Source organism: Rhinolophus ferrumequinum, chromosome 24 (genome assembly GCF_004115265.2).
Source record: "Rhinolophus ferrumequinum isolate MPI-CBG mRhiFer1 chromosome 24, mRhiFer1_v1.p, whole genome shotgun sequence".
NCBI lineage: Eukaryota > Metazoa > Chordata > Mammalia > Chiroptera > Rhinolophidae > Rhinolophus > Rhinolophus ferrumequinum.
The window spans coordinates 10178354-10201024 of NC_046307.1; the positions used below are offsets into that span (position 1 = coordinate 10178354).

The 22671-nt window shown below is 41.5% G+C and overlaps 1 protein-coding gene across 1 annotated transcript; it reads right to left on the minus strand.

Annotated features, from left to right (window-relative positions):
• Nucleotides 1–822: 822 nt before the first annotated feature.
• Nucleotides 823–16036, minus strand: SKP1 (S-phase kinase associated protein 1). The gene is made up of 6 exons (XM_033096946.1): nt 15882–16036; nt 13029–13125; nt 7633–7706; nt 4449–4592; nt 2622–2762; nt 823–2010 (listed from the first exon to the last, which is right to left on the minus strand). The coding sequence occupies exons 2-6, from the start codon at nt 13123–13125 to the stop codon at nt 1975–1977; spliced, it is 492 nt and encodes a 163-aa protein (XP_032952837.1). The 5' UTR covers nt 15882–16036; the 3' UTR covers nt 823–1974.
• Between the last annotated feature and the right edge of the window lie 6635 nt (nt 16037–22671).

A 22671-nucleotide genomic window follows, 5' to 3' on the forward strand; every position in this document is an offset into this window, starting at 1 on the left:
AAAAAAGCTAAAAAAAAGAGCTCGTTTCCTAGAAGCTGATGCCTTCTTTCCAAACTAAACATAGCATATGCTAATAATCTTGGACTTTCAGTCAAGAGCTGTGATTGCCATGATACTGCTAGGGATACAATTGAGGTGGTTAAGCTTTTTGCAAGAGCTGACCATTATAACAGGAATTAGCTTGTGAGACACTCCAGCTAGGACTGAACTCTTGCTACCTTCCCCACTAAAACCAGGACAAATGGAAAACAAGCTTACTTCCTGGGCATAAAGGGAATCTGGGATCCACAAGTAGTCACAGGGGTTGGCAAACTTTTTATGTGAAAGGCCAGAGTAAACATTTTAGGCTTTTGGTCAAATACAGTCTCTGTGTGTATATTTTTTAACAATCCTTTTAAAATGTAAAAACCATTTTTAGACTGCAAAAAACAGGCTGCGGGCTAGATTTCACTCATACACAGGCTGTACGTAGTTTGCCATCTCTGGTGTAGACAACAAATGGGAATTCCTGTGAGACAGCATATGGGACTTTATTAAATAAGGTAGATTTGGGGCAAATAAGGGGTAAAGTAAAGGCAAACTACTGTCAAGTAATAACCTGAGCCATAACATCTCAACAGTAAACATGAAGAGAACACAATAAGGCTACATGTGAATACAAATGAGGCTGAGAAAGGAAGAAAAAAGGAAGCACAAGGAGGAAAAAACAAAAATAAAAAATTTCTGAGCTACCGTGTTTCCCCGAAAATAAGACCAGGTCTTATATTAATTTTTGCTCTAAAAGACGCATTAGGGCTTATTTTCCAGTTAGGTCTTATTTTCGGGGAAACACAGTATCTCAAGCCATCAAGAAAACTCCATTGTACTGCAGGGGAGAGGCTGGAAACAATGGCAGCGCAGTTTCAGGCGCCTAAGTACACCAGTTAAGCACCAAAGCAATGGCTCCAGTGAACCTTTCAATGACAATGAGAAGAGACAAAAGTCTGTCAGAACCCTATTGTTGTCCAGTGAGATAGGACAGGAACTGCTGAAAAGTCTTTTGCAGTTGAAGAACCATACATAAATTTAACTCATTTAATATTAAGTGAAGAGACACATTTAATACACAAAAGCAAACCGTTTACTACCTACTATGTAACTTACTTTTTATTGAAAGTATCTTGCATTCATGATGGATGCTTTCTGGGTTTTGCAACACGTTAATGTTAAAAGTTAAATTTTCTTTACATGCAAGTAGTGTAAATAGTTTTCCCCACATGGGATCACTGATTATAAAAAGACGACATACCACAAGGGTTGTCTTTTTTTAATTGAAAAGCTAACTGTCTAGTTATGTTTCCCCCTAAACCACAAACTGAGTAGTAACTGAGTCTCTAGCCAACATATTCAAAGCTGAATTAAAAATGCAAAAACAAGTCCTCAGATCCAGTTAAGGGAGTCCTACTACATATGGGCTAACCAATACCAGTGGTGCTCCAACTCCAGGAAGCTGGATGACATCCTAATAACCCCCAGTCAGAACATTTACCTCAAGAAGGCTTTTTCCAGCTTCCAAACTCATGAATAAAGATAATACGTTGTTAATTCTATTTCAGAAAACTTTTGCAAGTTGTTTTATTTACAATGCCAACTTTTAAAAGGTCACTAAACTAAAGTTAACTGGACAACAAACTAGGCAGAAATCGCTTTACAGAAAGAGGGAAAGCCCAAAATGCCACTTTCTATAGCGAACCCACAGTTCAGTTTTATTCAGAGCAAAGGAAAAAGAAACTTTTGATCATACTGGAAGAAACTCACCCATAGGTTTGGAATCTGTAACCAAACTACACATGCAATGAGGACAATATTCTGCTAATACAATTGATTTGCTGCTGCATTTGTCTACTGTTTATCTAATATTAACAATTATAAACAGAGCAGTGCAACTAGTATTTGGAACAATCCTTACAGTGTTACAGTGTCAGGCACAACTTTTCACTTCTCTTCACACCACTGGTTCTCTTTGCGTACCTAGAAGAAGAAATGGACATAAGGAAGTACCTTAAGGAGTCTTTCCTAAGACTGCTATCTAATAATTCAATAACCTATGAGGTGGGTCAGATGGAGAACTGGAAAATACGCAAAGCGAGTGGGGCAATTACATCTTCAGTCACCAGAGCCAAAAGAGCAAATTCAAATAGTTCATTCACATTATTTCAGCTGCAGCTGTGTCAACCAAATCATTCTGACCTAGTCATTCCTTTCTTCCCCATTCACTAAATTGCTCTGAAGTACCCTAGCATACAACGACCATATGGCCTGCTTTTCTGAAGTTACTTATGGCTTACATGTAAGGTACCAGGTGACAAAACTAGTAACTGCTAAGAAGTACCAAAGAGCACCTTTGGTTGAAAACTAATTGTTCTTATGCTTATAAAAAAGTATCATTTAAGTGTTTAGACTCACAGAGAGAGACCCGTCTCTAAATAAAAGAGTATTTTAGGGATACAAAAGGTACCTATTATACCTCAAGTAAAGTCAAGACTCCTTGATACAGGCACTTCTTTTCCTGTCATGTTAAGGTTTTATTCTCTTTTAAAAAGCATGTGATCAAGAACAAGCTGTGGGTAGCTGCTACCTACCTGGGCTTCCTCTTCTTCAGTGAAGTCATTTTTGATATTGAAGGTCTTGCGAATCTCCTCAGGAGTTTTCCCCTTGATCATATTGGCAACAGTCTTGCATGTAACATCAAGCAAACCCTTGATGTCTAAGTAGTTTGCAGCCTGTAAAGTGATTGTTTTCATTAAAGTATACTTGATGTTTTAAACTAAATCCAAAGTTAGTGACTGACAATCCATATCTAATTAAACTTAAAATGCTAGTTAATTTTAAGATATTAAATGGAGAAGAATAAATCGTACAAGTTGTTCTCTGAAAGGTATCTGTATGTCCTTTGTTATAGCTCTATAATATGGAGACCTTGTGCTGCCTTAAGCAAACTATATACACTACCTCAAATGTTAAAGAATGGCCACTACTGCTGTGTGTGTGTGTGTGTACACAAGCACATGCCAAATCTTGACAAAAATATTTAAAGAATTCAAACATAAGCAGTTATAGCATTACCTTTTATTGATCTTCTGAAAAAATCAGCTTTTGGTTTCTTTGATTTTTCTATTTTCCCGTTTTCAAATAATTTCTGCTCTTTACCATTCGCTTCAGGTTTAATTTAACCTTTTGATAGTTTCTTAAGGTAAAAGCTTAGATGCCTGATTTGAGACTTTTCTTCTTTTCCAATGTAAGTGTTTAATTATCAATTCCTTTCTAATACTACTATAGCTACATCTCAAAGATTTTCATGTGTTGTGTTTAATTCCATTCAGTTCAAAATACTAATTTTTATTTTGATTTCTTCGACTCGACGGTTACTGAGAAGATGTTAGTTTTTAAATATCTGCAGATTTTCCAGATAGCTTTCTGTTACTGATTGCTAAATTAGTAATTTGTGATCAGAAAACACATACAGTGGTACCTCGGTTTTCGAACATAATCAGTTCTGGAAGACCGTTTGAGTTCTGAAACATTCTAAAACAGCCCACAGCTAGGCCTCAGGATCTTGCACTCAGCGGAACCTGCGTGACATTCCGAGGCGCGTTCGAAAACCGAACTTCCGAGGCGGGTTCGAAAACCGAAGCATTTACTTTACCGAAATGTTCGTCAATGGAGATGTTCGAAAACCGAGGTACTACTGTATTTTGTGTGACTTGAATCATTTCAAACTTGAGACTTGTTTTATGGCACAGAACATGTACCTTTGTTGTATACACTTGGAAAAAATATGTATTCTGTTGTCATTAGATGTAATGTTCTATAACTATCAATTAGGACAAGTTGGTAGATAGTGTTATTCAAGTCTTCTATACCCTTACTGATTTCTCTGTCCACTTGTCTTATCAATTATTTAGAGACAGGTGTTGAAATTTCTAACTATCATTGTGGATTTGCTTATCTATTATCCTTTGAGTTCTATTGTTTTTTCTGTTTAACTTTTTGGAAATGCTGCTTTTAGGCAGATAAACTTAATAATGAACTGATCCCTTTATCATTATGCAATGCCCCTCTTTAATCCTGGTAATATTCTTTCCTCTGAAATCTACTTTATAATATAGTCACTCCAGTTTTCTTTTAATTAATTTTAGCATAATATATATTTTTCCACCCTTTAAACCTAATTCTGTCATTATATTTAAAGTGAACTTTTATCCAATGTGACAATCTCTACCTTTTAATTGTGGTATTTAGACCATTTACATTTAATGTGATTATTGATACGTAGATTTAAATACAGCACTGCAATTTGAGTTCATAGTGTTAAAATTCAATATTAATGAATTTAATAAATTTAACTCTATAAGAAGTGCTAAAGGCTCTGAACTAGAGAAATCTTATAGTATGCATTAAAAACATACCAGAATAAGCTCAAAAAGTGTTCCTTGGTCAACTTTCAGGAATTCTTGGTCCCAAACAGGGATATCATCTGTTCGCTTTTCTTTGTTCTCATCATCCTCAGGCGGTGGAGGGTCATCCTTGTGGTGGGTGCACCACTGAATGACCTACAATAACAACAAAAATTCATTCCTCTGTGGCATTTTATTCACACGGTACTCATTCCAGGGCTGGGGCCAGGTTATTCCTACACCGAGCTAAGAACTAGCTAGAAGTTGACCTGAATAATCAAGTTAGTAGCCAAGCTTGAAAAGCAAAAATGGAGCTTGAATCTTCACAACTCTAGACAGTGGAAGATCTTAGATAACAGTGAACCCTGCAGACAGATTACTATATTTGACCACATTAAAAAGCTCCTGTGCAAAAAGATACATCAAGTCAGACAGGACAAAGACTGGAAAATACCTACAACATGTACAACCAGCAACGGATTACCCTATAGAATTAAAAATCACTACAAAGAAATAAACTAAAGCTATGAACAGGCAATTTACACAAGAAATCCAAATAGTCAAATTGGAAGAAATACTCAGCATCATTAGATGCAAAACTAACACTATGGTCAGATGCAACTACTTTAGACTACCAAATTAATTAATTAATCTTAAAAACCAACAAATTATTGGCAATAGTGTGAGGGTAATGAACTCTTCCACTGGAGAGTGTCAATTAGAGTAACTCCTTTGAAAAGTAATCTAGTACTATCTAGTGAAGCTGAGTATGTACATACATTATGACCAAACAGTTCTAAATACCCAGACACATGCACAAGACTATTCAATGTAATACCAAAGCAGAAAAAGCTCAAATATTCTCTTACTAGGGGACTGAATACATTATAGTTAAAGTGTCAGGAAGCTGATCAGCTAGTCTATGTGTCCCATCACAAAGACCAAAATCAACAACAAAAGTGTTAAGCTATACAATCTAGGTAGCACGTAAATCGTTGTTTGCTATATAAGTCAACTCTTCTGTATGATCAAAATTTTTTCATAGTATAACATTGGGGGTTACTAACAATGCTGAGAGACAATGGCAGAGCCAAGGAATTATACCTCCAGGATGCAAAAAAGGGGAAAGAACTATTTCTAGAAGGAAAAGCCAAGCAGAAAGGGGCTTTAATGAAATAAACAAGAGCTTTTTAAGAAGTATTCCAGTTGTGTAAGAAAGAAACAGCAATTAGTATTTGTTTATGTAGGCATGAAAAAACTCATAAGGATATGTAAGAAATCAATGCTGATTATTATTTATGGAGGTTTCTGGTCAGATGAGAGACGAGATTTCATATCTTTTTAGTTTTGGGATCATGTGATTATTCAATACACTTCCTTTAAATATTCGTAAGTAATAGTGCAAATAGGTTAAAAAGAATAATTCTCAGAAGTGGCCCTATATCACCCAGACCATCAACTCTGACCTTTACTATCTCTTTGCTTGTTTACTGTGCTCTAGCCGCCTCAAAAGGTAGGGCATGACCTTGTCTTAGAGTCAATACACTTGCTCCTACTGCCAGAATTCTCTTCCCCCACATAGTCTTTGTTCAAAGATCACCCTCTCAGTAAGGCATTTCCTGATCATCTTTCTCTTTAAAATAATTAACTCTCCACCTACCAACCTACTTTTACATCACAGCTCTTCCATCGGACATATTCTTTATGTTGTACGTTTCCCCCACACCTTTAGAATGTAAACTCCTTAAGGACAGAGATTTTGTCTCTTTGGTTCATTGCTGTACCTCCCTCACCTAAAAATTGCCTGAGGAGGAGGCTGAAGAAAGGGGGAAGGGGGAACTGCCTGGTATTTGAATGATTGCAAGCCAAAGTCCTTTTAGAAGCATTTTACATTAGTACTATAAAATAGAACGTTAATTGCATGACAACACCCAGAAGCCAGAAAGCAGCACTAACTAGATAAATATAAAGTTTTGAAGCCATAAAAGACTATGAATTGACACGAGACAAGCAAACTGGTAGAAACTCTATATAAAACTCCTATAAAAAGCCTACTAGATTACAGAATGGATGAGCCTTGAAAACATTATGCTAAGTGATATAAGCCAGACAAAAAAGGACAAATTTTGTATGATCCCATTTATATGAGGTACCCAGAATAGTCAAATTCAGAGACAGAAAACAGAATACTGGTTACAAGGGGCTGGAGGGAGGGGGTAATGGGGAGTTTATTATTTAATGGGCGCGTAGTTTTAGCATGAGATGATGAAAAGATCTCCAGAATACCTTCAGTTCTGGAGATGGTTAATGGTGGTGATTGCACAACATTAAGTAAATGTACTTCATTTAGGCCACTGAATTGTACACTTAAAATGGTAAATTTTATGGTGTGTATATCTTACCACAATTTAAAAAAGAAAAGCACATTAGAAAGATGGGCAAAGGAAAACTGACAATGCAGAAAATATAAATGGCAAATAACACACAAAAAATGTTTAGGCTTAGAGGAAGAATTGCGTAAGTCTAGGGCAATTAAACAGACTGGTAAAATGCCAATCGTGGCAAGAGTATAGAAACATGCAGTGCAGTTGCATCTTATACCAGGGTCAAAAGAAAGCATAAGATGAAACTGTACATGGTCAATGACCTCTGAAAAACCCTTTAGGAAGGGGCCAACTGGAGTCAACCATTCCATCTCTAAGCCCAGCCAGTTTTCTCCCCAATGTGGAAACTGACTGCTGTTTTTTCAGATAAGAATCCAATTGAAATAGCTGGCTCTGTTAAGGAGCCAGGTGCCCCGAACCACTAAAATCCTATTCAATGTGGAGAGCTGTGTATGCTTAGACACAAAGTAAGGTGATCAACTGAAAAAACAAAAACAAAAGTACATCTCTTGTTCTCAAGCTCCCTTTGAGCCACACCCATTCAGTGGACATACAATACAAAACATGTCCTTTTTGCTAAGCACATACTATTATATTTCAGTAATTTAAATGTGTTAATGAAAAAGACTAGACAACTCAAATACTCAGAGCCTGGTTAAATAAACTACAACAAACATTTAGAGTCCTAATTATACTACGTAGTTTTGTTTCTTTCTTTAAAAAGGAAGCTATCACTGTATCAATATAGAAAGATCACCAGGATGTTGTTACGTGAAAAAAATACATGTTAAGTATATAGCTTGCTACCTTACCTTTTTTAATATCGCTGCATTAACATTCGGTAGAGGAACTGGGTCATCATCGCCTTCATCATCCATTCCCAAATCTAGGAAAACCAGAAGAGAGCTGCCATTATTTCCTAACTCCATTATAACAATTTGTACCAACCAGGCTAATTCTCAAACAAGTAACTTTAAGACATGTTGTCTGAAGGACTACATAAAAAGTACTTTATTAAGTTTAGTTCTTTTAACAGCATTTGAAAATTGGTGGTTCCTAACAAGTCCATGAACCACCCAAAATTAGATAAAGTTTTGAGTAACAAATATAGGAATATGGTATCAAAGAGCTGGTAATTGTGAGAAAAATGATTTAATAAAATGACTGGGCAACCATTTGGAAAAAACAAAGCCGGACCTTTATCCTTATTCTTTATACTAAACTCTCTAGATGGATTGCATTTAGAAAAATAAAACAATGACAAAGTATATTACAAGTAATAGAACCTCACACAACAGATCGTGCAGCCACTGACGAAAACAAAGCAGGCAGTTCCACACATACTTGTATAATTTCAAGATTAAAGTTTTTTAAAACCAGGTATAAAAGATGTTATCTGAACAAAAATGGGATATACTTATATATTTATATTTAAAAACGCTCCAGAAAGATACATAAGGAACTGTTAACAATATTATGTCTAGGGAAGTTAAAGAATGTGGGTTGAGACTTAGTATCAGGGCATATACCCTTTAGTGTTACTCATCACATACATATTACCTATAATTTTGAATCTACAGGTTTTTCTGGTAAAAAGGCCTAAGTTCCAGATTCTCATAGTAGCTGATGAACTCCAAACATAAAACTTAACATAAAAATCCATTGTTAAAGATTCTAAATAATGTTTTTTCAAACCAAATGGGCCTGTCCTTCACTTTCTACAAGACTACAAAGAGCTGCCAAAGAAAGTTACTTAATAGTTAAGTTAGCATGTACCAAGATTGGAGGTCAAAAGTTACTACAGTGCTATATTGACTGTAGCAGACTATCAGTTATACTGACGCGGTCAGTGTTGAGTCAAACATTTGAGTCCTTGATATATCCAGGTACTGTCCTAGGCCGTGGCGAGTCAGGAAGGAATACAGAAGGACGGGAAGAACTGTTGCAATTTTAGATAGAGTTGATCAGGGTGCCTCAATGAGAAGGTAGCATTTTAGTGAAATCTTAAAAGAGGAGAGAATACATAAGCAGAGGAAATGGCAAATGCAAATGCCTTCTAACAGGAGTGTCTGGCATATTCTAAAAACACTAAGGAACCTAGTGTTGCTAGAGTAGGATTAGCAAGGGTGAACAGACAGATAAGATCAATAATGGGGCCAATAGTAATAGGTCCTTCTGCATTTTGGCTACTGTATTAGGAAGGAAGAAGTGGTAGAGAGCAGGCGGTAAAGAGGGAAATCAATTATGGGGCTAGCAATAATCCAGGTACGAGATGGTGGCCTAGACAAGGTTTATAGCTATGGAAGAGGAAAGAAACAGCCCAATTCTATATGCACTTTGAAGATAGAGGCAATATGACCTGCCAACAGATGGGAAGTAGAATGTGAAAGGAGTCAGGGAAGACTAAGGTTTATGACATGAGGAACAAGATGGATGGAGCTGCCATTAACCGAGATGGGGGAAGGCTGTCAGAGAACTGTGATTTTGGAGGGCAGGGAATCAAGAACTCTAGTTTCCTAAGTTTGATATATCAATTAGATATTGAAGGGTAGACCAAGTGGTTAAATATGCAAATCTAAAAATCAAAAGAAGAGATGAGAACTGTAGGTAAGTTTGGGAATTGGTGTATAGGTGATTTGTAACACTATGAGTCTAGATGAGATGACCAAGGAAATGACCGAGGAGATGAACAGTGAAGAGGTCTAATGATTAAGCAAGCCCTGGAGAACTGCAGGTTTTAAAGACAGGGAGACAGAAGGCTGTGAGGTAACTAATAAGTATCCTGGAAGCTAAAAGTAGAAGAGAATGATCAACTTTCAAATGATGTCAACAGGTCTAGATAAGAAATGAAACAGATTATACACCTGACAACATGGAGGTCAATGAACTTAACATGCAGCTTCAATGGAGTATAGATTCAAAAAGTACCTTATTATTTTCCAGTATGGATGGAGTCACCTGGCTCCCTCCTTCCCACCAAGGCCTTGCCCTGATCCCATCTCTTGCCTAGAGTAAAACTATAAAATTGTAGTATCTCAACTTCGATCAACCCACTTACTTATGTTTTCCTGAACTAGTATGAGATATTTTTAATCAGAGGGGAGAGAAAAAAGTTACACTATGCAAAATACTTGGGTTTGGGGAAGATTTAGAGGAAACATAATACAAAAGACCAGTTTGTTTAGATCCAAATGTTATTTGGAAGAAGGCTTAAGTCACATTAAAAATAAGTGCCTTATGGTTGTAAAGGATTACTCCTCTAGCATTTAAACTAAGGATTTGCTTTTTCTTTTTCTTTTTTCTTTTAGGCTGAATGTACAACAGTCGTTCCTTTAAGCTATTTAGTTTCAAGGACTTCGGAAAGACACCTGTATCCTGATACCACACCCTGGACCTGAACAAATCAGTCAATCCACGTGTACACAAGCCAAGATTTCCACTTCTGATTGTCCTATAAGGGTTTTATTTTTGTTTTCTAAGTCACACACACACGCACACACGCACCATAACTAGAGATACTGCAGATGCAAAACAAGGAAAGCAGTAAGTTGCCAAATTCAATAGACTCCAGTTCTCAAGAGGCTAAAACTCTGTATAAACCATTGGTACTTAAGATAAGGCCCAAATGCTGTGGAGGAAATGAATCATTTAACTGTTGCTGTCTATCCGTCCACTTGATTAAGTGATCAAAGTTGGTGTGGAAAACCTTCAAAAGCCCTATGTTCTTACATTGGCAAATGCTTCTTTGAAGCAGCACAGGACAGATTAGTGTGCCAGGCACCTACTAAGATGAAATAAAGAACACTTTCATTGCCAAAGCAAGTATTCAGGCAGCAATTGTGCTATCAGTTTCTAAATCTTCTAGATAAAGCCTTACTCACCTGCCTTTAGGGACACTTGGATTGCTTTCACACTCTTTTATAAGTGACCATACCATAGTTCTTCATTCAACAGGTACTTGATGAACGAACAGTGACTGTGGGATGTACCAAGGGGTTTACAACTTAATAGAAATGACCTATGTAAGTTACCAGGATACAGGACTGCAAGTGCCACATGATTGGTATTAATTACCAAAAAGAATTATATGTTTAGCTTCTGTCAGCAAACTCTGAAAACAGAAGACACACTCTCTGCAATTCAGCTTCTGCTTCTACCACACCTAGTATCTGCTGCTTGAAGTCCTCTAAATTATTAACTGTGAAATCCTAAGTGACCAGTCTGCAGTATATAAATCTGATAATCACTTTGCTCACCTCAAAATGCGTCCCTCTTCCCTAGACTTCCACAAATCCTACTCCACTGACTCTCCACTTCTGACTTCTACACTCCTGCCCCAATATGGCCACCTGCCAACCTCATTTACTTCCATAGATACATATTCTCATAACCCACCATACAAAGTTAAGTCTATTATCTCTAGGAGTCGACAACTCAGGGACCCAGACCCACCCAGTCAACTGCCAACAGACTGTTACAAAGAGCTTTTGAAAGGATCTCAAACACAAACAACATGTTTAAGCTCAAAGCCATTTTCTTTCCATTCTTCTCAGACCCATTCTTTGGCTCTATCAACTACAGCATCACAATCTCATTCCACCCAAAAACCCCAACTAACAACTTCAATTTTACTTTTCTCTAGTCCTCTCTACCTCAGAATGATCTCCCAAAACATCCTAATTCTACTAGATTTGAAATATCACCTCATTAGGACTACGCACTGCAATCTCTCAACAAGCCTGAAGAATAACATCAGCCAAGATGCTCCCACAGCGCCACTTGACACACAACTTTATTAACGCAGTAATTATATCATGTGACAGCTTGTCTTGCTTGGTGTCTGTATTTCTAGTTTGTAAATCCTTCAAGGGCAAAGACCATTTCTCACTTAACTTTTCACCGGCATATACACGAGGTATGATTAAACAATACAGTGAATGTTTAAATTAAAAGAAAACTTATTACAGTAAAAAACACATTGCCATTAATTCCTCTCAAAATACGCCCCCTTGCTTCAAACACTTATGCCATCGTTCTTGCTACTTTCTGAAGGAGTGCTGGAATTCCTCTTTCGGGAGTGTCTTTAGTTGCACTGCCTCGATGTCCTGAATCACTTTGACTCTGGGGAAGAGCCAGAAGTCACACGGTGCCAGATCCAGTGAATAGGGTAGACGAGAACACACCATAATGTTTTGACAGAAATTGCCATACTATAAGTGGTATGTGACATGGAGCATTGTCATGATGGACGATGAAATAAAGACACTCATGAAAGAGGACTTCCAGAACTGCTTCAGAAAGTTGCAAGAACGATGGGGTAAGTGTGTTCAAAGTGAGGGGGAGGATTTTGAGGGGGATTAAAAACAATGTCTTTTACTGTAATAACTTTTTTCATTTAAACATTTACTGTATTTTTCTATCACACCTCGTAGCTAGTGCTTGGCACATAACTCTTAAGTATTACTTAAGTATCTATAAGCTACAGATCTTGCCTACATAAAAACATTTGATATTTGAGTAGTGAAGAACATTCTTACAAAGTTTTTTGTTTTGGGGCCCCCCCCCTTTTTTTTTTTTTACCAATTCTAGAAACTGATTTGTACGTCTCCATACACTATTTATGTCCACCAGCCCACTGATAATATTAAAAGATCTATGTTAACTAGTAAAAGGTGAAAAATGTTTAAGAGCCTGTTTTTGTACCTTACTTCTTTGTTGTGCTGCACGTACACTTTGCAGCAGTTTCAGAGGAATGACAAAATAGACAAAAGGGAAAACCTGGTTAAAAAAAACCAGATATCTACTCAGTTTACAATCTACTCAGTTTACTCCCTCTGTTGAAACAAGGTGCTCTATTTAGCTACATATGGAAGGGATCTCCTTTCCAAAGGCTTAATTTTTGTCATTAGAAATGGTGAATCTAATTCTACTTGAAACAGAAATTGGCCATTGTCTGAAGCTTGGAAATCATTTTAATAATAGCTTATGGTCTTATTTAATAAGGAAAAAAACTTCATTAATTCAGACAATGCAAAAAGGATGGCCTGTATCAAAAAATGCAATTAATATTTCAAATTAAAAAAAGGTAAATTTCACCCCTTCATACTCTTGAGAGCTTTGTTACTTGTATAAAGTTGATGTTCACAGGTTATCTCAAACTGCTTATTTCTTCCCCTTTCCCCTGACCCAGGTTTTTAAATAAACTTACCTTCCAACATGGTCTTGATAGTCACAGATTGTTTGGCAATTTCAACATCAACTTCAAATATCTCTCCATCAGAACTCTGCAACTTAATCGAAGGCATCTAAAAAAAGGAATTATATTGAATTTGAAATTTAAGAGATTACTTCTATATGGTAGTTCTATAATAGTCTGTTAGAAGCCCTCTGTAAGTTATGTTAATAAACGATAAAATCCTAAGGACCTGTAGTATATAGCCCTGTAAAAGACTATAAATGGTTATTCACAGGCTAACTAGCATACAAGTATTCTTATAACATTTTTTCAAAGTATAATTCCTAGAAACAGAAGCTTTTAAGGTCTGCCCTACTGAACTCATTACTGGTATAAATTTAAGAGTTACATTCCATACTTTTGGTGCAAAATATATGTAAAATGGACTTATTTACTCTTTTTGCCTGCCTTTCTGCTCTCACTGAATACTGACTACTCCCATTTGAACAGTTAACTGCCACAATTTACCATCTGCAAACCCGAGGGAGCTCAGTCCAAAAATACCAAAGCTATCAAATAAGATAATAATTTTCTCCTACTAAGACCTACCAGTGAAAACTGAGTTCTGATCCAAAGAGAAGATCAGGATATACTTATTTATGGTTGGATCAATGCAAGATTACATACCAGAAAATAAAAGATTTAAGAAGAAGCAGATGCCAAGCTAATTCCCTAAACCAAATAAGGAACTTAAATTTCAGAGTCCTTTTTATCTTTCATTACTGACTGTCCAGGTGTCCAAGTTTAAGATCTTCTGCCAAAATCCTCATAGTAATAACCTATTACTTGCTCCAAAAGTGTATTTATTAACTCAGATCAATTACGAATCATTGGCAAAAAGACACCTCTTATATAAAAGTTAATAAAGCAATTAACTTCAAAGGACCGGAGTTCTGGAAAAAAACAAAAACACCTCTTTAAACTTAACAGTGTTAAGCCAGCAACTTCTTAACCATCTTCAGATTCTTGGGGAGGTTAGGGGTGGGGGTAGGGCAGCAATACCTGACTAAAAAGGTTAATTCAAAACCTTTTCAAATTTCAAGTATAGATTTTAAAGGCCCGTGCTCCTGAGTTATTCATAATCCTGTGATGCCACTATTAACTTCAAAGTGGAGCATTTGGCATTTAAAACATCCATGGCACCTATTTTAGGTTCAAAGACTTAAGACTCATTAAATCAGTTAAAATATTCCTTCAGCTTTTCCCAGACAATGATCTCCATCCCCCAACAGACAAGCTGTTAGGGAAAGGAAGCAAAAAGGTAAAGCTATGTTTTAAAACGAGGCGTTGAAATATCCTGCTTTCACTCATCCATGGTTGGAAAGAATCGAATTTCACTTTTCAGTTCACAAATATGTCTGCTTCTCCATGTTGTCCAGTGCTTGCCAATAACGCAGAGGGCCCTTCCCCATGACAAGGCAATAACAAAAGATATTCCCAAAACAAGTATTTTAATGTGAGCCCAATTGTTAATCACAAAATATTCTGTTCTTTTTATGTTCTATAGTACTGGAATGAACATTCCAGAATCACAAGTCTGGCAATGCAGGTGATAAAATTACCTTTAAGCAAGACGACCATTTCATATTTCTTTCAAACTCAATAAATAGCAAGATCTGCTTAGTCATAGTTAAATTTGTGTATTAGGTTACTCTTAAGGGAGTTGAGATCTTATTAAATGGCAGGGAGGCAATCGGCTCATCTGTAATTTGATGCACTTTGTAACCCAAAACTTAATATTCCAAAAGAACTTTTTTAGTGTTATACAGCTGGAATTCCGCGCAAAATTTTTAGGTAGCAATGGACGAAATTTTGATTGACATGCTTCCAAGACCATTCCTTCAATTCTTTAGACTCCTGTCGTTGGAAATTAAATCACCCTCCATGGCTGGCATGAAGTGGATTCTATCAACATCATAAAGAAAAAAACTGTGTTTTAAGTGACCCGAAATTCTGACACCTTTTAGAAGGCAGTGAAGAAGCCTGCATTGCTCTATGACACAGATACATTCTATTGTGACGCTCTGATAAAAAATTCATGACCCCAAAACCCAAACTTTAAGTCTCCATAAAAGAGAACCAAAGCAGGACACCTGGAGTTAAGTTTTACAGAGTTAGAGTCCCTAAAAGTCACACCATACTACACAATTGTATCTACTATTATAATAGTTGTTTCAGCAAAGCCAGCCTGTGGCAAAATAATAGAAATATTCAGAAGGAGCAGGCGGCTATCTGCAAAGATTCGGCCCCAGCTCAGTTACCGAGGACCGATGACTAGTGGCGCCAGAGACAAGGGAAAGAAGATGGGAGCCAGATTCAAAATCCCCGGGACTACCACCGCCACACTCCCTCCGACACCAAAACAAACACAGACGCACCCATGCTCACGACAGCCAGGGGACCTTCCACTAAAAACCCCACCTCCACCCCCAATCTGGGGCCCCGGGGCCGACAGGCTCAACGCCAAGGGAGGCCCGGGGCCGCAGACTGGGCCTCGCAGCCGAGCTCCGCGCCGGCCGACGCTTGCTCTGTGCTAAGAAGGCCCAATCCCGGGCTCAGCTCGCACTTCTCCCGCCCGCCCGGGCGCCCAAAGGGAGTCGTGACGACGCGCGGCCAGAAGAGGCCTCGCCGAGTCGAGGGGAGGGGTGAAAGAACGGGGCCCGCCGGCAGCTCCCAGAGAACCGGGTCAGAAACGGGTTCCACCGGGCCTGAGGGCCAGGCCCAGGTGCCTGCCGCCTCGGGCAGGTCAAAGCCGCAGCGGTGCGGCCACTCAGCTGGCAATTCGCGGCGCCACCACCCATTCAACCTCGGCGAGCGGCTACTCACGATGCTCGGTCTCAACGAGACAGCGGGCCGTAGGCTGACGAGAGCGGGGCGGCGTCAGCAGACACAGAAAGGAAAAAAGGTAAAGAACAAGGCCACTCCAGCGGCGCGGCGCGGCGTCGGCCTTTATAGAGCGGCGCAGGCGCCGAGGACCCCGGGGCCCGTGGCGTCACAGCCGGCGAGGCTGGCCGCGGAGTTCGCCTGACGGCAGGCGGAGGAGACGGTGGGGAGGCGGGCCCAGGGCGCCGGAGGGGCGGGGCCGGGCGGAGGGGCGGCGGGCACGGCGCAGAGGGGGAGGGGCTTGATTTTTACCGCCACCCTCGAAAGAGCTGCCTGCGGTTCTCATAGGGAACCGGGTGTTGGATGGGTGGGGTACGCCGCGGCCTGCCAGGGTCCTTCAGGCAGGGGCTGTCCTAAGCCAAATTAAAGACCCCAGTCCTGAAAAGCCTAGAAACTACTAGTGTGTGCGCAGAGCGCAGGGGTTGGTGCTTCGAGGTGCTGCGGCTCCCTTTTCAAGACGGTGTATTGGGGCTCAAAGAAAGAAGGTAGATGGGTTTTGCAGTCACTGCTCTAAGATTCTACTCAGGGCCTCACTGTGCCCCACTGAAGCTAACATGAGTGAGCTCACTGTCCGCAATAAGCCATGAAGAGATTACCCCTTTTCTCCGTTAGATGTGAAGGAACAGGTTCCCGACGGTTCAGTGGCAGAGAGAGCCAGGATGTGATCCTCCCTACCGTCGGGTGCTCTTAACCCATATTTCTTACCAGCGATTTCCGAAGAGGCTTCCAGGCCTAAGATAACTATTGTTGCAGGGAAACCCCAAGTCGTTCAGCACACGTGTGTTGAGCCCCGTGTGTGCGCAAGGCACAGGGCTGGGGATTCGGCGGTGAGCCAGACAGCGAGGGTGCAGCCCGGGCAGAACCCCTGTGTGCGATGCCCCCTGAACGCCGTCATGGGGCCCATAGGCTGAGGCCAACTCTAAAGGAGAGGGGTTGGTCCGAAAACGCCCCCCGCACCCAGTCAGGGCCTTTACCCGCCTCTACCCTGTGCTGTTTAGGGAACATTGCCACCCCTCCCTAAGAGACTAAGGCGCCCGGCTCACCTAACCAACAGGCACGTGATGGTATTCCTGACGCCAGCAAGACAAAAGACACTTCCACACGGGGCCCCTTAAAGAAATCAGAGGCCTGCAGCTTTTCTGGGATGGGACTGGGCAGGGAGGCCAGGCAGCTTCTTGGGTTACCAGGTCTTTGTCTACAAGCTGTGGTATCCAGTGTCTGCCAGGTGCCACAGCTGATGACAGGAAGATGAAAGGACCCACAGCTCTCATCCTTTTTCTCCGTAACACAGCCCTGCCCTCAGCAGCTCGAGCTTCAGGTCTAGGCAAGGCCCACTGGAGCCCTTTGGCCCCCTCTGCCCATGGCGCACAAAGTGGCACCTTGTAAACTCTTGTTGAGCATCTTAAGTCCGACTGGGCTGTGCCAGGTCACACATCTAGCGCAAAGACCCAGCACAGGGCCTGACCTAAAGTAGGTGTATGTTTTTCCAAATTTGTCTGGGGACCTCCAGTAGTAGAATCACCCAAGAGATGCTTGTTTTTAACATGCAGATCTTACTGACTCATACATATTAGAATATGCATAGATTATCTCAAGAATGATACACAAATTGTTTGCCTCAGGGGAGGGGAACTAGGTGACTGGGGGACGGGCTGGGGTGATTTTTCACTTTATACCCTTTCCTGCCTTTTGGATTTCAATCCCTATTAATGTACCACATATGTCAAAAATGTTTCTACTTCAAAAAATAAATTGGTGTCAGGTCAGGAAAAATGCAGATTCTTTAGTCAACTCTTGATCTAATGAATCAGACTCCCCAGGGGACGGGGGCAGGTTTTTCGGCCTTTTAAACAAGTCTCCAAGGGATTCTTAAACCCAGGGGAAGCTGAAAAACCTCTGTCGTAGGGACTCAGTGATGAATCACTGCTAAGAAAGGGCCTGCAGTGTCTGTTACAGGTGACTTGTTTAGTTCCTCTCTTTCTGAATCAACCCTGCCTCCTTCAAACCCTCCACCCAGGAAAGACAAGGCAGTTGCAGGACCATGGGGTGTAGGCCAGGGACCACGCACCCCCATCCATTAACCATAATCACCAGCCCATGTCAGAAAGGACTGGCCCCCACACAGTCCCTTTGGTGTGAGGGCTAGGGGGGAAAGGGGTTCCTCTGGTTCCAGAGCTGGGCCTGAGAAAGCTGCAGTGTCTTCCTTACTTCAATCACCCCACACACCACATAATGAAAACTCCTTGTTCTACAGAGGAAGGAAATAAAACCAAAGAGAAGGGACTTTTCCAGTGTCACAGCCCTTGCAGAGCAGGGCTGAGTTTCCAACCCCAGCTATTCTTCTGCCACCACAGCCCAGATATTGAATTTTAGCCCCATTCCTCAAATGCCAGGAATATTTTCTGATTTACAACTGTTCTCAGCCTACTACCTCCAGGAAACCTAAAGGCCTTGGATTCAAGCAATCCAGGTGGGAAAATCCGGTTTTTATGGTGAATTCATTTCAGAGATGATCTTCCTTTGTAAACAGAGTTTCATTCGCTGTGAAAGGTTCACAGGAAGATTCCTATGAGGACCAGCCCTCTCAGTGCATCTAAAATGGGACTTTGCTCCCCCGGATTCAGTTCACACTCCCCTTTTCAGGCACCTACTACCCATGGGACAGACTTTGGAGTCTGGACTCGACGTGTGTTCCAGCCATAGGACAGCATGTAAGCTAAGAAGTAATACCGTCACAGATCTCTTGGCTGCATTCTGCTGCTGTGTCAACTTTCTTAGTCTTGAACTCCTGATGTGGTAAGCACAGTGACTCTGTCATGTGATCTGGGGCAAGTTATTTCTCTCTGAGCCTCACCTTCCTCCTTTTTGCCAAACGCTAAGCCTTTCACCTAAAACCAGACTACCTTATTACTCCAGAGGAGAGAGGGCTGAATGCAAAGAAAATGAGTCAAATTCTTGGATCCTGATTTGCAAAACGGACTCTTGAAACCCAAAGTTTTTAAGAGCAAGAAAAGTTTTTTGGAGCACTGAAAGCCCAAGAGGCTGAAAGACTCAGATCTTAAATTTTATACCAGCAACGGCGGAGTTAGGAAGAAGGTATGATGATGCCAGAGCCAGATTTCCAAAAGATTGGGGGCAGGGGAAAAATGAGGCAGAGAAGAGAGCACGGCAGTTAGCTATGGGGCTGGGTCTCTGAGAAGGGTCTCTCCCAGCGATATGGAGAGATTAGGACTCCTAAAAAGGTTTGGGGACTTTTTGGGAGAATTTGTTCTTTGGTCAGTGAGTAAGGTGAAAGTCTAAAGTCTCACAATGAGAAGGTATGACAGCTTTCAAGTAGAAATGACAGCTGGGTGTACCTGGACAGGTGTACCTGGGAGCATCTAAGGCTCATGCCTAATGTGTGAGGATCCCAAAGAGCATCAAAATATGTCCTGAGGCCCAACATATCATGGAAGTTGCTCAAAGGGGGTACATGGCCAGGAAGGGGCTTCTGGGATGTAATAAAGAGAGCACTAGAGCAGATGAACCAAGGCAGTCCAACTCAGAGACCATGGCACAAATGCAGACACTGTGCACAGTAAAAACCAAGGATGACAGCTCACAACCTGGTAGGGGGGAGGCCTGCCTGCCTCCCTGAGCAGTAGAGGAAGATGGATGATGACCAAGCACCAGACAACCTCCAGCCCCCTCAACCTCCCTCTCCATGCCATGACCACCCAAGCTCTGTAGAATGTAGCTGTGACCCCTGAGGGACAGAACCCTCAACTTGACTGAACATATCCCTGAAATGACTGAGTGGTCACACACTCACCTGACTGAATTCACCAAGAAGTGACCAGATTATATTTTTGCTACCAAATGGAAATAAGGACTATAGAAAGTAGGAAAATAAGAAAGCTATCATTTTGGCAGACCTGAGTTTTCCGACTTTAACATTTCATACGGCCATGGGAGCACAAGAATCATGCAGACCTGCTGCTGACACTTGCTGCTCACCTGGGTGGGATGTGTGGCTTCCCCTCTCCAGCCTCAGTCTGTTTGTCTATGGAATGGGGCACATAGCAGACCAACCTCACCAGATTTGGGTGAAAATTCATAATTTCGTCACCAGAATGGTTAAAATAAGAGAGGGACAATACCAAGTGTCGAGAAGGATGTGGAACAATTGGGACCCTCACACTTTGCTGGTGGGAATGCATTTTGACACACTTCAAAAAATTGCCAGTGTTGGGGTGGCCAGTTAGCTCAGTTGGTTACAGCGTGGTGTTGGTAGCACCAAGGTTACCAGCTCGATCCCCACATGGGCCACTGTGAGCTGTGCCCTCCTTAAAATAAATAAATAAAATGGACAAGAATGCCTAAAAAAAAAAAAAAAAGTTAAAAAAAATAATTGCCAGTGTCTACCACAGCTAAATATAGGTATAACAATGTCTCAGGAATTCCAATTCCAGGCAAATACCCAACAGGAATAAATCCTATGTCCACCAAAAGATATGTTTAAGAATGTTCACTGCAACTTTATTCATAAAAGAAAAGAACCTAGAAATAATAAATCCATCAACTGTAAAATGAAAAAGTAAACCACTGTATATTCACACAATGGAATACTAAATAGCAATGAAAAAGAAACAACACCATGAATGAATCTCACAGACGTAATGTTAAGCAAAAGAAGTTAGACACAAGAGTACTTATTGTATGAGTCCACTGAAATGAAGACCAAAAACAGGCCAAAACTAATCCGGGTTGGAGAAGATAGAATAATAGCTACCTTTGGCAGGGAGGCAGGGAAGCTTCTGGATGCTAAAAATTTTCTATCGTGATCCAGGTTGTAGTTTCACAGGTGTATGAGTATGCATATATATAAAATGACTGAGCTATAATCACATTTCTGCACTGAATGTATGTCATAACTCAATTTTTAAAAAGGGTGGCTGAAAACGTGAAAATGTATGTTGCCATTCTTAGCATGGTGCCAGTGTCAGTTCCTGAAGGAACTTCGATCCCGGTAGCCTTTCCTTCACATGGTTGCCCAACCGCTCATAGCCAAGGCTGGAGAAGTAATGGTAGATGTTGGGAGGGAAAGTGAGGGTTGTTGGAAGTCTCCTGTGCCTGCGGAGGACTTATCTGCCCGGGGCCCAGGAGTCCATCGGAGGCCTTGGACAAAGCTGCAGAAAGGACCACTCAGCTTCCTTGCTTCTACCTCAACTAGACAGTACAGCGCCTTCCCTGGTGGGCGATGAACCCACCCACGGGAAGCTCTAGGCAGAAGTGGCAACCACACCTAAACGGTAGAAGAGGAAACTTCTTGACCCATATCTGTACCCATCCCTGTCAGACAACTATGGGCGCAGGCTGGGCTGGAGGGTTGCCCATGACGCTGAGATGGGTTATGTAACCTGCCCCAGCCCATACAGCAGGGAAATGGGGAGGTGGGATTTGAACCTAGGTCTGCCTGACTCACCATAGATGAGTCCAAGATTCCCAGAAGAGCATGGCTACCCTTTGTTCCACCTCCTCTCCCAAAGGGAAAGTATCTGGGGCTACTGTAGTCTCAGAGTGGCCACGCTGGGCCCAGCAACGACGGGGGGGGGGGGGGGGGGGGACAGGGTGAGGGTGGGGGGAGACAGGGATGGGGTTGCCTTGCAGTCTGGCTCTGGTCAATTCCCAAGAACTTCCAGCACTGATTGGCTCCAGCCAGCAGATGGCGCCAGAGGGCCAGATGGCCATCCAAAGAGCCTGCCCCCTCCCTGAGATGCTTCCAGAAGCTGCCCTCTCTTCTCTCTAGGTCCCAGACGCCGGTCCAGAGCCCTAGTCAGGCCATCAGAGGCTGAATGCCAGTGCAGCTTGATCACACACCCACAATTTGACCCTGGACGTAGCCTCTGTCCCCGTGGGTCAGTCTCCCTCTGTGAAATGAAGTTCACACACAGCAAGTCCTGGCAGCAGGGGCCAAGTAGGCTCAGTCAGGAGCAGGATAGTGCAGTGCATCAAGGGCTCTTTTGCAGATGACAAAACCATGACAGGCATAACCTACTATCTCTTGCTATGTCCTCTCACCTATCTGCTCCTAGGGGTTCCAGAGGACCCCAGCACCAACATGGCATCTGGAACCAGCACACTGGGACAAAGACCAAGAGAGAGGGGCAATCTGCCTGAAAGATCCGCGGCCCAGCCTGCCACCTGGCTGCCCATGGAGCTCCAGGCCAGGCCCTGAGATGCTGAACATTCCAGGAGCCGGACTTGAGGAGACATCAGTGAGGTGCAGGTAAGTGTGATTTGAGTATACCCTATAAGCCACGTGAATGTTGAATGCCCAGTCAGGAAGGCTTATCCATCAAGGGGTTGCTGAGTAGCAAGGATTTCCCCAGGAGAATCTGAGTCCAGACCCAGCCATTGGCCCACTAACTGGCTCAGAAAGCTGCCAGTGTGGACTGTGCCAATCAATGTCAATAAATATTTATTTAGTATCCTCTCTTCCCATGTCGTAGGCAGTGGTAAACAAGACAGAAGAAGGACTTGTGCCCTCAGGAAGTTTGTCTTCTAGTGGGTTGGATGTGATTAACACAAATAGGAGAATGTTAGGTAGATGAGTACTGTGAATAAAATAAAAAGAGTTGATCTAGAAAGTGAAAGCGGGAGGGCAGGGACAAACTACATTTAAGCAGAAACCTGCTGAAGGTGGCACCAGTCATGGAAAGAGGTGGGAGAAGCATTCAAGCAGAGCGTGTGC